Raw genomic sequence first — 16,116 nt, forward strand, 5'->3', positions numbered from 1 at the left:
TTCTTGTAGGATTGACAGCTGAGTGTTGGCATTCAGTTATCTTCTAGTTCTTCACCTAGAAAGTAACAGGTTGTACCTTCTCCTTACAAAAATTACATGTATCATTTAAATATTACAAAATTCAGAAAGACCTGAAGGCCTTTCCTTCAGCTTCTGTACAGCTCTCAACAGAAATGTTTCCCCAGTACTGAGACCTTGGACAGAAACTTCATGAGGGAGGAGCACAATTCTATGGATGGTGGATGTGAGGAAGCATTTAAAATGAAACATCAGTACACCTGCAACTAATGCATATCACCAGCTACTTTTTATATGCATGTTGGAATGCCTGAAGTGTATCCATGATAGGGTTGGTCCATATAAAAGCAATGACAATGTAGGAATACACACGGACAGTAATGTGAAGCAGAGCCTGTGTATTCAAGAATACTCTGTGCAAGAGATTTCCTTGCTCACTTGATCTAAAAGAAGATACTCAAAAGTGCTTCAGCTGACTGCAAATTGTTGTGCCAAAGGGAAGAAAACACCTGAGTTGGGAATGTGGGCCATGCTGTGCTTCAACACTCTCTGGATGTGGAATCAAACTTCTAATGCAAACAAACAAGAGCACAGAAAGAGATTGTTTCAGCTGCAGCCCCACTCTTCCTGCATAAACCATTCCACTGAGCCTTGAAACAAATATCAGCTTACCTACAGTCCAACAGAAACTAAAGATGCTCTTCTGCAATGTTTGAAGTGTGACCACAACAGGAGGGAGGCAGAGAAAACACCATCAAATGGAAACCTTTATATTTATATTTCACTAAGTACTTCTGTAATTGTATATCTTTGCTGTTACTGAACTGCAGTAACTAAAAGCAAATCAATATTATTTCCCTCGGGGACAGAGAAAGAGTGGCATTTAATATGTGGGACCACCATTTTTTTGTAGATAGGGTGAAGCTGTGATAGAAGGTTTCACAATAAGTCTTTCCCAGCGCAGTGTGTGCAGTCTCTCTCCATGGAATCAGCCAAGTCAGTCAGAATAACAGAACAAATCCATCTCACTCAGAGAATTTTCCTTTAGAGTATAAACTGTCTCTTTGGTTTTCTTCAGCACTGTTGGCCCTGTGAGGGCAGCAAAATGAACTTCCCTCTGAACTAGTCCACAGCTGCAAACCAGCAGCCTCTGATTTCTATCAGCATCCAAATTATTCTGCAATCTGCTGACTTGAGCGTGAGCTGCAGAGGGGAGCCTTTCCTGGAATTCCATTCTGCAGGTGGAGCTGCACCTTAAACATGGGCAGGGCAGGCAATGTCCTCTGGCAAACAGACTGGTGGACATTTTGGACTCCTGTCCTGCCTTGCTGGTCTCTGTCAGACAGTAACTGTGTCAGGGCAGTGGCAGCTCCTGCCAGCTGTGGTCACCGACACCACCACCCTCTTCCCATGCCTGCAGTGGCAGAGGCCAGAGGGATCTGTGTTCTCTCCCTTCCCTGGCTTTCCATCCCAGTTCTTCCTCCTTGCCCATGATGGACACTGCCCACGCCTCACTTCTTGTTCTTAAGGCAGCAAATCTCCCTTTTGTCTGTGTCTCTGAGGAGCTTGGAGGTCTCTGGTCACACGTGCTCAGAAAACACTTGGGTGATGTGTTAGCAAATATTGGCCCTCCAGGGCTCCAATTAATTTTCGACCAGCTCTTTGAAGTTTCACCTGCCATTCTTTTCAAACATCATCCTCCGTGACATCACTGCTCTTGTGCCATGGTTCTGGTTACCTCATCCCTACAACAGGGCCAGCTAAACGATTCAGGCAGAAGTCTTGAGGTGACCTCCCCAGACCATAACTGGTGTATGATCCTATTGGCAACATGACAGAGTTGTCAAGGTGCAGAGAAAGCTGGTTGCTTTGCCACACTCTGTCCCTGGGCTCTGGAAACCCAGCCACTCTACACTGGTGCAGTTTGGGGTTACTTATCCTGAGCCTAAACTGTCACAGTTTATGGTCCCATTTCCAGTCTCAATTCCCTGTCCCGTTTACCAGTCCCGGTTTTTCTTATCCTGGGCAACTCACTGGGATGTGGCATGGCTCTTTCTCTGCCTTTTCATGCTGGATTTTCATAGAATCATGGAATGGTTTGGGTTGGAAGTTACCTTAAAGGCCACCCAGCTCCAAACCCTCTGCCATGGGCAGAGATACCTTCCCCTAGACCAGGTTACTCAATCTCTCATCCAACCAGGATGGAAATGGGTTTTCTCTGAAGGAAAGTGGCCACTGGGAAGATGGGTGATGACACTTCTGTCTTACTCTTGTGTTCAGTCAGGAGCTGGTCCTGGGAACCACTCAAAAGAACCTGGTTCTTATATCCCACAGATTAAACACAGATAATAATGTTACAGAGAGCAGCAGAACTGAAGGGTTTCCAGCCTTTGCTATAAAATTATGTCTTCTTTGTACCCATAACCTCAGTGGTGGGGAAGAGGTTATGGATCTGCCTCCCATCACAGATCTAACTATGCTGCCTAATTGAGTGGCAGAAACTCATTATACACCCTTCTATTTTTATTTTAATTTTTGCTATAACAGCCTGCAAACACAGGCAGGAGTGGGGCATCATTTGCAACTGTGCATCTGTTTCCTGCCACTACAATTTCAGCTTCCCCCTAAAACAGATATGAAAAATAATGAAAATTAATGACTGGGTAGCTCATATGCCATTTAGGGCTGACAGGACAGATACAAAAAAAAAATCAGAGAAGAACAAAGGTTAAGAATTGAAAGATAAAATTGTGTAGAAAATTAAATGTAAAAAATGAGAGCTTGTCTGCTCTTGTTTTAACCAAGGGTGTCAGCTAAACAGGCACTTTGACAGAAATCATTTGCATTTTTTGCAACTCAAAACAGTTATTTGATAAATGACTGTGAGAAGTGATTAAGATCACATCTAATCATTTGATTGCATTTTCTATTTTTAACTGTTTTCCTATCTAGTTCCACCAGACCAGCCAAGACTCACTGTATCCAAAACCACATCTTCCTCTATCACTCTTTCCTGGATACCTGGAGACAACGGTGGCAGTTCTATTCGAGGTAATATAATTCAGGTTAATTGCTGCTTCTTACTAAATTCTCACATGTTGATAGGATTAGGATATAATTATGAATGGCTAAAAAAAAAAAAAAAAAGAAAAACAAAGCAATCTGTATTGCTGTCAACCCTTGATGTGCACTATCACCGTGATCACAGCTTTCAGTAAATTGCAGTTTCTCTTTGTGGTGGTTTATTCACACATTAAATCACTTTCTTTCAGCTGTTGTGACAGTTACTCTATCTGATATTCCAGACGTGTAATCTCCAACCACTCATTTCTGAGGGTCCAGGTTCATCATGTGGTTGTTGCTGATTGAAGGGTGCTTAGAAATATCTATCCCTTTCTTTTCCCTTTGAAGCAATCATAAAAGTGGTATTTAAGCTGTTGTAAGGACGGGGGAAAAAATGCATTGCCTGAGATCTTTTAGTCAGGGGGGAGCTGTTTGTCTCCCTGCAAATGGGCTTTCCCCAGTTTTTATTAGGTCTTTAAAATGACTCGTGGGATCGCCTGAAGGATCTGCGGTTCATGTCTGCCTCATCGCAGCCATCTGTGCTTTCCCTCCAGGTTACATTTTGCAGTACTCTGAAGATAACAGCGAGCAGTGGGGCAGCTTTCCCATTAGCCCCAGTGAGAGATCCTACAGGCTGGAAACGCTGAAATGTGGCACCTGGTACAAGTTCACTCTGACTGCCCAGAACGGGGTGGGGCCGGGACGCATCAGCGAGATCATCGAGGCCAAGACACTGGGAAAAGGTACGTGGATTTCCACCCCCTTCGCTCCCCTAAAGCTCTTGCATCCTGCTGCAGGTCTTGGTTTGGTGAGAAGACAGGTTTGGATATTTAATATCACTGTCTTTGGAAGCATTTCCAGTTGTGTCCATGCTGTGAGAGGAGAGGCTGTCGCCGCAGGACTTTAGGCTCGTCCTGGCTGATGTTCTGTCCCTATTTCCCCAGGAATTTTTTTCTAAGATGAGTTGGGTGATATTTGGTAAGAGGGTGTCTCCCCTGCCACAGGATATAGGAATTCCAACTGCTTTATTGCCATGAAGAAATCGTTTCTTCTCTTCTTATAAAAGTTCAAGTTGTTATTTGGATGTCGAAAGAAGACAGGGAATAAATTTACGTATAAAGGAAGTGCGGCCAATGTTTTATTTCTCCTCCAAGCTGGTGTTGCAGGAACCATGGAAATAGCATCCTTTCAGCAGGGTCGGTGTCAGAAATAAAGGAGAAGTTTGCATTAAGTCCTGCAAGGCAAAACAAACAAAATCCATGGAATTCTTAGTTAGCTCAGCAACGGGTCCCTTGCTCGTGGTTCCTGAGGGAAATTCCACATTGCAAATATGTGTCAGAACTAGGAGCATATTTGGCCACAGACCCACTTAGAGGGGCACTTTAACACAAGATGGTGCAGTAGTTTTGCCTGGTGCTCTAAAGTGCACCTCCTCTTGCATCTCCTCAGCAGTTGTAAGAAACACTCTCACTTGGTAGCAGTTTCCCAATAAAAACAGTTTATTTTGGTAGGAATGTCAGCCCTTCTCCATTCTCTCCATCACACTGGTGCTGTTGCAGGGTGGATGTGAGTGGCAGGACTTGCTGAAGCTCAGGGGAGACTGAAGCTCAGCTGGAAATTGATTGTCGTGGTCAGGGAGAATCATCTGCTGACCTTAAAGCAAAGGGACACTTGGAGAAGTAGAAGTTGATTTATATTTTTTTTTTATTTTTATGAGATGATTCTTTTTGCATGAGATGTAAAATTTAAACATGCTTCAAGTAACACCTGAATCATAGCACTGTTTAGATTGGAAAAGACCTTTGAGATCCTTGGTTCATGAGAAAGCAGATCTCTCAACCTTTTGAATTTCTCTGGGAATTTATATAAATGCCTGAAAACCAGCTGTGTAAGATTTATGGACTAAACAGGTACTGTGTGATTTAGAAGGCTGAGATCATTCTCCTTCACATTAAATCTCCAAAAACATCTCTATCCAAAGCTGTTAACAGGGACTATTGAAGTAGTTCATAACACATGGCAGGAATTACAAGTTTCATTTAGATTCCTGTAGAGTTTAGAAAAGGGTATATTTTGGGACAAGGATGGCAAAAATGCCCTTATTTGGACAAATTATGCTTCATTATAGAAAATAAAATAGCACATGACAGATAATTTTCACTACATTAAGTGTAACTTGGTTTGCTAAACAGTTTAAAATAATATTTTAAATACTCTGCAGCAGTATTTAATTTAAATTACATTTGTTGATGACCTCCCTTGTCCATTTACTGTTGCTGTTTCAATTCTTAGGTGACATTTTGACTGTCGTTACTCCTGTATTATGTAGAACTGTCAAAAAAACTTTAATCATAAACCATCATTTGAGCCCAAAGTGTGACAAGGGAATAAAAAATGTCATTCCCTCTCTGAATGGAAACATTTTAACTCAGAAACGCAAAATTCAAAATATATACTATTTTCATGTCTGTCATGTGCAATGTTAGCATATAATTATTTTTAATGTGGGTTTTTTTTTTTCTTGCAAGTTCTTAAAATTTGTCATTTTTGGCAAATGAAAGTTTCTGTACTTGCAAAAAAGCCTTGTTCAGTTCCACTTCAAAATAAGACTGGAGCACCAGTGAACAATCTTCAAGTGCATTTGTCTTTTGTGGTTTTTTTGGAGGAAGTTTTGAACTCTTTCTCTTTTTTTCATAGCAGTGAGCAGGGGCATTTATTGCTATGAAGTGTCTACGCTAGAGTTACAAGTCATGCCAGACCATGCCAAACCAGCAAGTCAGGTCCATCTGGAGATGGATGGATATTTTTTTCACTTGTAGATTTGGAAATCTGAGTTTGTGAGTCTGGCACGAAGTGTGAAAAAAAAAAACCAAACAACAACATTTCAGAAGGAGGAGGGGGAGAAGTTCAATATGTAACTACTGAGTTCAAGATAAACACATCCTAGAAGTTATTCTCTTAACTTTATAATTTGAGAGCCCTTTATCTGTAATATTTAAGCATTTCACTTGAATTATACCATCTCCTCCAGAGCCACAGTTCTCCAAGGAACAGGAGCTCTTTGCCAGTATCAACACCACGCGAGTGAAGCTGAACCTGATAGGCTGGAATGACGGTGGCTGCCCCATCACCTCCTTCACCCTGGAATACCGGCCCTTCGGGACAACGGTCTGGACAACGGCTCAGAGGACATCCCTGTCCAAGTCCTACATCCTGTATGACCTCCAGGAGGCGACCTGGTATGAGCTGCAGATGAGAGTGTGCAACAGTGCTGGCTGCGCGGAGAAACAAGCCAAATTTGCAACACTCAATTATGATGGCAGTAAGTACTTGGTTTTGTTTATTTATCTCACATACTGTTTTATTCAAGTTTCATAAGTTCAACCTTCCCATTTCCTAGATTTTTTTTTTTTTTTCCTCATCTTCCATTTTGAGGCTAAGGTCTCAAAGATGTAAAATATCTCCTGATTTCATGGCAAGGGGCTGCCAGGCAGAGAAGAGGAATTGTTTATTTGTCATCACTGCGGAAAAGCTCCAGCACGAAAGTCAATCAGCCATGAGACACATAATCACAGGACACTAAGTGTCATTAGTTCCAGTGCTTACAGAGGCACTTGCTGGTAATTCATGCATCTCTTCCATGAAATTTTGGTCTCCCATACAATTGGTTCCTGCAGCCATTCGGGGGGGGGGGGGGGGGGGTGTGACCTCCTCGATATTCCGTGCGATGTCCTTGTGACACTGCCCAACACCCATTATGTGACACAACGGAGCTTGTCTGCCGGGAAAGCCTCTGGAAAGCACCCTCCAAGGGCAAAGCAATGGCAGTGCTTTACAGACAGGGGAGAGTGAAGCTAATGGCCATGACAGATGGCTCGGTCATGCCCGCCAGCAGGGCACAGGGGAGGCAGGAGCTGTTGCATCCCGCCCTTCTGCCAGGGGTTACTGCCCACCCTGCAGAAACCAGGACAAGAGGGCAAGAGCAAACATGCCAGTTTGTCAGTCACCCCAGCTCATCTCCTGGCAGGCCTGTGGAAAGGGAGGGTGGCTCTGCAGTGGGAGATGCCTGTACTCCTGGCAGGAAGGCAGCACAGATGGCTCCAGATGGCAATCCCTTGAATTGCTCCAGTGTGAATTGCCAGAGCTTTTCTGGAGACATCCAGTGTAAAATCTTGCTGTGTTGCCAGGGATACTGTGCTGTGTTGTGCAACCACTTGGCGACATCTGTACTGTTAAATTAACCAACAGAACCAGTGAGCAGGTTCAAGCAAGAGCTGATGGTTGTCCAGTGACAGCACCAAGCTGGTAATTGTTCGTCACTCCATGTTGGTAACACATCTCCCCGACACGGATTTGTCCCATCACTCCTCATGTACAGCTCAGGGCAGAGCAGGGGCCATTCCCAGTCAGAAATGTGAGTTATGACTCAGGCAGGGTTTAAACCTCAGCATCCTAAACCATTACATCTTACATCATTACACGTGTGTGACTGGGGCACACAGTCTTAAGCCATACCTTAAAATGAGATTTTATGAAAATGCGGGTCCAGAGCCTTAAATTTCCACTGATAGCACTGAAATCAAATGTATTGTTGCAGTGATCTGATTTCAGATGTTGTCAGGCTCTGCTTTTTGGTTGGGTGATGATACCTACCTCAGTTTCACACGCTGTGACCTGCACAACCCGTGGGGTTTTTTTAAGTTACTGAGAAAACGAAACAGTGAAAACTGTTTGTAGCATTACATTTCTTGGGCCACTGCTTCTGGTCAGCTGGAAGATTTCTCATTTGTGACATTGCTGGTTTTGTTTGCCAGACATGCTTTGCCAGGACTATATTGTGCCTTAGAGAGGCAGCGTGATCTCAAATACTGACCCCAAGGTTAAGAGAGGGAAACACGGGTGGAGAAGCAAATTTCAGTTTTCAGATTTTCTAAATTTGTTGCCTTTGGTGCAGGATTGAAACGATAAACTGGTTGTTATTATTATTACCATCACTATTGAAAATTAAGACTGTCTATTTCCACATAAGAGATTTCATCAAAATATTTCAGTGCTTCTAAACCAAAAGTCGCCCCTACAGCTCCCTGTTCATTTTTTCTTTGGTAAACTGCATAGGCTTAAGAGTTGCAAAATAGTGTAGTATTATAAATCAACATTTCCTATCAATACTTCACGCAGGAATTTTTTGCTTTCATGGAGAGGGAATTTTCTGTTTGCGGAAAACACATCAGTGGAAACTTCCTGGCCAGCTCTGCCTTTGAGCGTTACCCCCATCTCTACCTTTGATTCATCCTGCGATGTGAGATTAGCTCCTTCCATCTTCCAGGGGTCCCAGCTGCCCTTGGGATAAAGCAGATACAAGGACAGTACTTTGAAGATTAGATAATATGGTGTATGGAAGTTCTAGGATACTGAAAGCTGAGGACAAGCTCAGGAGCTTTAGCGGTCTTAAGATAAAGCCTCTGTAAACTTTGCAGAAATCCTTGAGTTACGTGGTGTTTTGGGTCACTTTGGGCTGCAGCAGCTGATTGCTGCCTGTGGCAGAGCTCCTGAGAAATACCCTGGCTAAGCATCCTTCACCTGAAATCTCTCCCTGGGGAATTAGGTCAGAGGGTTAATGACAGCTTCGTGCTCTCTCTCCATTCCCAGGTATTTCAGCTCGCAGATCTCCTGACCTCCCTGCCCCTTGTTTTTTGGAACGCTTGCACTCAATACCTGAGGAGATATTTTTAGCCCTGTAGTGTGTGGCACTGCAAAGGAGCTTCCCTCAGCTAGCCAGTAGCCCTGACACTAAATCAGATCAGCTCCACGGCTGCTCTAACTATGCTAATTGATTCCAGCCCACCGAGGGACTTCCCTACCGTGAAGAGCAGTGGGGACACAGCAAAACACTTCCATTAGTAGTCCTGAATTCACAAGGTGCAGTGGGAGATGCTGGAAGGGCTGCAACAAAGGGGAAAATGGGGTCAGAGACATTCCAGTTACAACTTCTAGGAAGCACCAAGCAGGCGAATTGACCTGGAAAATAACACAAACCCTCCCAGTTTGTCTGGGGCTTAGCACTGAGGACTTTGGCTATTCCACTCCCAGCCAGAACTCAGAATGCCAATAAACGTTGCTATCCACGGAGAGCAGGATTAGTTTTTGGTAATTCCTAATACAACAGCTGAAAAGCCACAAATGGATAATGGGAAGGTTATATAAGCCTGCAGCATGATTTTTAATTAAGCTTTGAGTGCCTGTGTATAATGTTATGAGGTTTACGTTTTACTTGGAAGAGGTATGGATAATGATAATCACATACCTAAACACTTAAGGTTTAACTGAAATTAAGGCCGCTCATAATTTGATTTTCATCGAAGTATCAAGGAAAGCAAGACATAATTTTAGGCAGTCTTGAACCCAACAGTCTTTAGCCAGAGCTCTGTGTGACTGTAATTCAGAGGAAACTTTGGCCTCTTAGTATTCAGGAGGGTTTTGGAGAATTTGGAGACAGTTATTAGTATTACCTTCAGGAGCTTGAAGTTCTTTCCATTTCTTCATCTAATAATTTTGTTTGCTTTGAGAGTAGTGCAAAAACTGAATCTCAATCGAAAAAGTCCTGCTGTGTGTTTATACTAAGAAATGGAAAATTAGGGGAGGAAAAAAAAAAGAAAATTATGGGGAAGAACTGCGAAGAAACAGTAGAAAAATATTCAAAATGCAATTGTAAGAAAACAGATTTTCCATAGTACTTGATAAAGGTTTGGGTGGTTGTAGCTTTTCTTTTTATTCTCGCCCCTTAAGGGAGCTGCTCTACTCTTTAAATGCAACTCAAGTAGATCTGAAAAAAAAAACCCCATGACTTCGGATTCTACATTTTCACTGTGGTTCTGGCACTCACATTGTACTGTATTATATCCTAGTTTTTTATTCTGATACTGTATGGCACATAATGAGATATAACTAAATCACTTAATGCAGCAATTAAAATGTAAAAAAGGATGTGCCTGTTTTTCTCTGTCACCCTCCTCTCCTTTCAGCAAGTGAGGAGTCCCTTTTATGTCTCAGTAGCCGGTTAAAATTTAATAGCTTCCATCCAGAGTCATCACAGTTCACAATACTTGCGTGTTCCTACCCATTCCAAACAAATCTGCATTTTATAGCCTCATTTGTGGTTGCATTCGGCAGTTTAATAGTAATCAGGAAATGAGGGAGAAGTCTTCCATGACTAAACAGCCTTCCCCAGAAAGCCCTGCATTCTTCTCACGTCCTTCAGAGGTAAAGAAAAAGAGAATTGAAAAGTTCAAGTATTATATATCACCAGGAAGCCAGGTATATTCAAAATGCAAATATGTCCCAGAATGAAAAAGTGAGCTGCCTGCCAGTAGTTGGTAGATTCATTTCCCTGGTTTCCCTCTCAAAATTTGATTGTTTCTCTCCGGCATTACCCTCCTGTTTTACTGATGAGTTTAATGTCAGACAGTCTTTAGCAGATTAGTATCAGCTTGGCCATCTGAATTTCAGATCCCTATCACCGCTGCACCCCCTAGACTTGATGTAAGAACGTTTCTCTGCGAAGGATTGATCTGCTGTGTGTGGCACAAAACGAGCTTTGTCAAATGCAAAGAAAAGCCCAGCAGAAGTGCTGCAGCAGTGCTGTTTTCCCAAAGTAAGGAGTAATATATAGGTAGGGATTCTGAGACCTCTTACAGCCCTGTAATGATTTAACAGGACTCAGAATTAATCATAGTATTTTGACTGCTTAACGGGTATGGCTGTGCCTAATCAATTAATGCAATTCTTGATTTCTGATAATCTCTGAGTCTCTGCAGTCAGTACCTGTCATCAGCGTGCCTGGATGCGTGTGCATGGCCATTAGACACACAAATGTAGCATCCACCCCAAACAGAAACATCCTTATTAGCGTTCTGCAGGCAGCTGGAGCACATAACCTGCCTTATTCCCCACGAACTCAACCTTTTGTCTTCCTTAACAAGGCCTCTGATGTCATGACACTGTTTCCAGGTACAATCCCTCCACTCATCAAGTCAGTTGTGCAGAGTGAGGAAGGGCTGGCGACCAACGAAGGGCTAAAGATGCTGGTGACCATCTCCTGTATCTTGGTTGGGGTCCTGCTGCTCTTCGTGATGCTGCTGGTCGTGAGGAGGAGGAGGAGGGAGCAGAGGCTGAAGAGGCTGCGAGGTAAGAGGACATCTGTGGCACTCATTTTCACACACACACACACACACAGTCCCTGAATGTGAAAGCACAGGTGACCAAACTGTTCAATTCCCAGCTGGTACCATTTTCCTGCAATATCTGATAGACCTGAGGTGACAAAGCATTGCGTGTCTTCTACAGAAATCCCTTCTTTTTCACTTGGTGCTCAGCTTCTTAAAAAAGTAATTAATGGTTTCATTGTTGTTGTTTTGCATGGGGGAAAAGAAAATAATTCTCGTGTGTTGGTGTTTATTTCCCTTTTTTTTTTTTTCCCCCTGGTGTTTGTTTCCCTTGTGAACGGTTTCGGTAACCTAAAACTGGGGGTTTTTTTTGAAGGATAAAATGTTCTAAACCTGAGGGAATTTCAGTTTTCCAGCAGATGCAAACCATGATTCCTGAATTTTAAAATGAAAGTAGCCATATATTAGTAGGCTAGAAAACACAGCCAGATAGTCTCAGATGTGTTGCCACAGTTTTTTCCCCCTGATGTGTTACGGCAGAACTGTTGCAACACTTCACTGTTCACTGGCCTTTCACTGCTGCTGATCTGTACTTTGCTCTAATCCTCATTCGAATTCAGTTGTTTGCCCTGTGAATAAGGTTTAGATCTGTGAATTCATTCAGCTTTATCAATCTTCTAGTAAATACCCCTGGCTGAGCCACAGCCAAGTTCTTTGGCTCTTGCAGCCTGGCACTTCTGCCCTGTGGATTTTGGCACAGAACGGCAGACCTTTCACTGGAGGTATTGGGGGGAAAAGCCTCTCAAATCCCACACTGAATAAACAGCAAAGCAACTTACCCTCTGCAAAAAAATAATCATTTCCAAGAGCCACCAACTTGCTTAGCTCTTTGCATTTTGGCAAAATATGATCCTATCTATTAAAACCAGGGGTGACTCCTTCTCACCTTAGCAAATACTCATCTCTCATTTGGGTCTCATTTTGTCTTTTGTAACAATATTTTGGATGTTTTTGCCAAAAAAAAAAAATAATGCAGGGCTCTTAGGCATGGGCAAACTCATAGATTAAAGAAGGCAACTGCCCTTATGGTTCATACACAGCTCTGCAAATCAGGGCATCTGGAAGCTTTAGCTTGTATTAGAACTTTCTCATTTGAAGCCTTAGAAGTCATTTACCTCTGTGAAGTTTGGGTTGGGTTTTTTGTGGGTTTTGTTATTTTGTTTTTTTGTTTGTTTGGGGTTTTTTGTTTTGGTTTGGTTTTGGTTTTTTTTTTTTATTTTTTTTTATTAAAAATAAGTGGTAAAGAAACAGAAAGTGTTGTCTTCTTAGAAATACTGTGGAATTCCATCCAGTAATGAGCAGGACATTTCAAACCCCCTGGCTCCAGGAAATGATGGCTGTGCACATTATTTTTTCATGGTTAATTTACAAGTATTTATATATTCTTGAGTTACAGTCCCTTAAGGAAGGCTCATGATCACTGGCCAGTACAGCTTTTGCATAACATCAGACCCCTCTGAACTATTTTCTCTCAGAATATAGGAGTTTAGAAAAATATCTGAGCTTCACTTAAACATAGTGAAAAAGAATTCATCAGTACTTCTGATAAAAGTAATCAGTTAAATAAAAATATTAAACTAACATTTCTGTAAAAGTTGCGTTTCACTTATCTGAATTTGTCAAGCTACAGCTCAACATCCCATCTGGTCCTGTTTTACTTCTGTTTGGGGACTGAAGTTCTTGTTTGGATCATTTTCAGCCTCTGAGGATATTCTTTTCACGTGGTGGCATCCAAGTAATTTCTTAATGCGTTCACTGGTAAATGAAACAGATGAATATTCTTTAATTTTCCTCTGTAGTTTTCCCATCAATTGTTAATGTCAAGGCTTTTATCTGGTCCCTTTGCAATCTTTAGGTAGGTTTTCTCAACTAACACAGTATTCCAGCAGCCCTTATATCAGCATCAGACAGAGAGGTAACAGCCTTTTTTCTTTCCCTTTATGGTCTCCTAAATGAAAAATGCCTCCTGTGTTAATTTTTGCAACGTGCTACTTTTTATTGAAATACTTTGAGGTACTTTCTCACTTTGCTGTGAGAAATACAAATGTAAGATTTTACTGTTGTTTAATCATATCACAGTGAGAGACTTTTCAATGTCGTCAATTCTCAGTGAACTTAAGTCTCATTTTTAAAAAGCCACTTTGTTGGACATGGCTGCTTGACCACAAATCGTTATTGATTGGCCTCAATTATGCCTTTACTTCATTTCATTAAGCTTCATTCCGGTTTTTTTCATCATTTTACTCATTGCCAAGATCAGATTGATAGGACTTCAGTAATTCTAATTTATTTTTTTTGGTTGTTCATTCCCTTTGAAGCCTGATCCCATGTTAGACATTTTCTGTTCTTCTGGAAGTTAATTCCTGTTCTAAAAGTATATAATAACAATGTAATAGGTGCAATAAGTATTGTTGTTCCTGAGCACTCATTACTAAGTTCTCTATGACAGTGTTAGCAAGTTTTTCTGCTCTCCTAACTGAAAAAAAAAAAAAAAAAAAAAATTTGCTTTAGTAATTGTTGTGATCAACTTCCATATGGATTTTGAAATAGAAATCATGCCAGCTTTCCTCCAGCCTACATCAAAAAGAGTAATTTCCAGACTGGGACCTTCTAGAAGAACTTGTGCAAGTCACAGGTGTAATTCTGGCTTTTGTGGCTTTTGTGTTTTTTCTGAGCCTGCTGGACAAAGAGGAGTGGGAATTGCAGTTTGGTTTGCAGTGTGTTTTGCATGCAGACATTTGAATCTGTGCTTATAGACAGGGTTTGTGGTTCCAGTTTCTGTGGCAAACGCAGCATAAGAACAGCAGTCTCTGCATTCTTAATCCTTTCACTCCTGGTTTAGCATGTAGGGACAGTTAAACATCTGCCTTCCTCCTGTGTCACACTGGAGTGTTCTGTTTATTAAAAAAGGCATAGTTTTTAGCAAAGCCCTGATTTTCTGCCCAGTTTATTGGTTCCACCAGCCAGGCCACAAAAAAGGTCAATTGGCTGCTGGAGTTCAAGCAGCCATTCAGTAGGTCCACATATATTATAACACAGAAGCCTGGTGGCTTAATGCTCTTTCTCTCTACTATTAACCCAGCTCTGCTACTCCTGTAATAGTTTCCCCTTCGTTTTTAAATCCAGTTCACCTTCACACAGGCAGCGAGTATGAGCGTGGCGTGCTAGTTCAGGAGTGGCAGGATGCAATCTAAAGCTGTATCACTGCCCCTGATTTCCCAGGGGGGCCAAACCAAATGTGTGGAGAATTTTAAAGGTGGTTGCCCCAGCAAATGGAAGCGAGGGCTGTCTCTGAGTCAGTGCCTGGTGGAGCAGTCGTGTGTCAGACCCACACTGAGGTGCAGTTTGGCTTTTTCGCTAAGGCATGGGGGTGATTGCTTGGCTGGAGCAGAGATCATCCCCTTCACTCTCTCATCCCTGGCCTTCCCAAGCCCTAAAACCTGGGAGATAGGACACTGGCAGGGATACCGGTTCATTTTAGGAAGTATTCCTAATTTGCTAACAAGAGTGTAATGTAGAAAACAGACATTATAATCCATAATCTGTAGTCATTGGTTTGTGAAAACAGCATTTGTCCTGTAGCAAAAGGACATGGAGCTGTTGGAGCGAGTCCAGAGGAGACACCAAGATGATCAGAGGGATGGAGCAGCTCTGCTGGGAGGAAAGGCTGGGAGAGTTGGAATTGTTCAGCCTGGAGAAGAAAAGCTTTGGGGTGACCTACCTGTGGCCTTGCAGGGCCTGAAGGGGCTGACAAGATAGAGAGAGACTGTTTAGGAGGGTCTGGAGTGAGAGAACAAGGGCTTTGAAGTGACAGAGAGTAAGGTTAGATTGGATATTAGGAAGAAATTCTTCCCTGTGAGGCTGGTGGGACACTGGCACAGGCTGCCCAGAGAAGCTGTGGCTGCCTCATCCATAGAAATGTCCAAGGCCAGGTTGAACAGGACTCTGAGCAACCTGGGCTAGTGGAAGGTGTCCCTGCCCATGGCAGGGGGTGGGACTGGATGATCTTTGAGATCCAAACCATTCTGTGCTATTCAGTTATTTTTAGGCTTCTGGGGTTTGCTTTGACAGACACATTGTCTTCTGGACACCTTTTTCTCTGGTCCCACTAACCCTCAGAATGGGGGCAGGGGACAGGAGCAGGAGCAGGGGCTGCTGGAATAACAAGAAGCATCATAAAATCTCCTGGAAAGAAGAAGAAGAGAAGAGGAGGAGGCAGAAGAGGCCTGGGCGGCTTCTCCTCTTCCATATCCATTGTCCTGTTCCTGTCCATTGCTGTCATCCTTTCTGGCAAAGAGAGAGAGAGGGAGGGAGGGAGGGAGAAAGGGAGAAAGAGAGAGAGAAGAGAAGGGGGAAGAGAAGAAGAAGAGAAGAGAATGAGGGAGAAAAAAATGGTCATCAACTGTGTCTGTGGTACCACTTGTAAGTGTTAATGGCCAAAGGCAGTTCCATACAAAGTGAAAAACAGAAATCTAAATGCAGCACTGGTAGGATTTGGATTGGATGAAACACCTCAGATGAAGAGCCCTTCCCCCCACCAGGAACACGCCCTGCTTAGTGCTGGAAATCAATAGGAGGAGGTTAAAAATAAAAAAGTGGAGAAAACAGACCTTTAAGAAAGCCGAGAGATTCAGCTTCTCCAGTAGTAGGTGAGGCATGAAGGCTAAGACAGAGAAGCTGGCCCCCAGAGAAACAAGATGCAGGAAGTGGATGGAAGGGGCTTTGTTGAGATTTTCAATGAATAAAAAGAGCCCTTTGTCCATTCCTTTTAAAAATTAATGCAACTCAAGCTGGAGAGATGTGTCAAGATGGT

General features: G+C 42.6%; 1 protein-coding gene across 1 annotated transcript in view; it reads left to right on the plus strand.

Moving 5' to 3' along the window:
* The window catches only part of LOC114069098 (Down syndrome cell adhesion molecule homolog), a 184,677-nt gene that overhangs the window by 128,351 nt on the left and 40,210 nt on the right, over window positions 1-16,116 (plus strand). The window contains exons 21-24 of the mRNA XM_027905653.1: window positions 2,971-3,069; window positions 3,636-3,824; window positions 6,113-6,403; window positions 11,089-11,265. Coding sequence (XP_027761454.1) covers window positions 2,971-3,069; window positions 3,636-3,824; window positions 6,113-6,403; window positions 11,089-11,265 — 756 coding nt within the window. The remainder of the gene's footprint in view (window positions 1-2,970; window positions 3,070-3,635; window positions 3,825-6,112; window positions 6,404-11,088; window positions 11,266-16,116) is intronic.

Source organism: Empidonax traillii, unplaced genomic scaffold (assembly GCF_003031625.1).
Source record: "Empidonax traillii isolate 1590-97213 ecotype Southwest subspecies unplaced genomic scaffold, ASM303162v1 scaffold1189:size291722, whole genome shotgun sequence".
Lineage (NCBI taxonomy): Eukaryota > Metazoa > Chordata > Aves > Passeriformes > Tyrannidae > Empidonax > Empidonax traillii.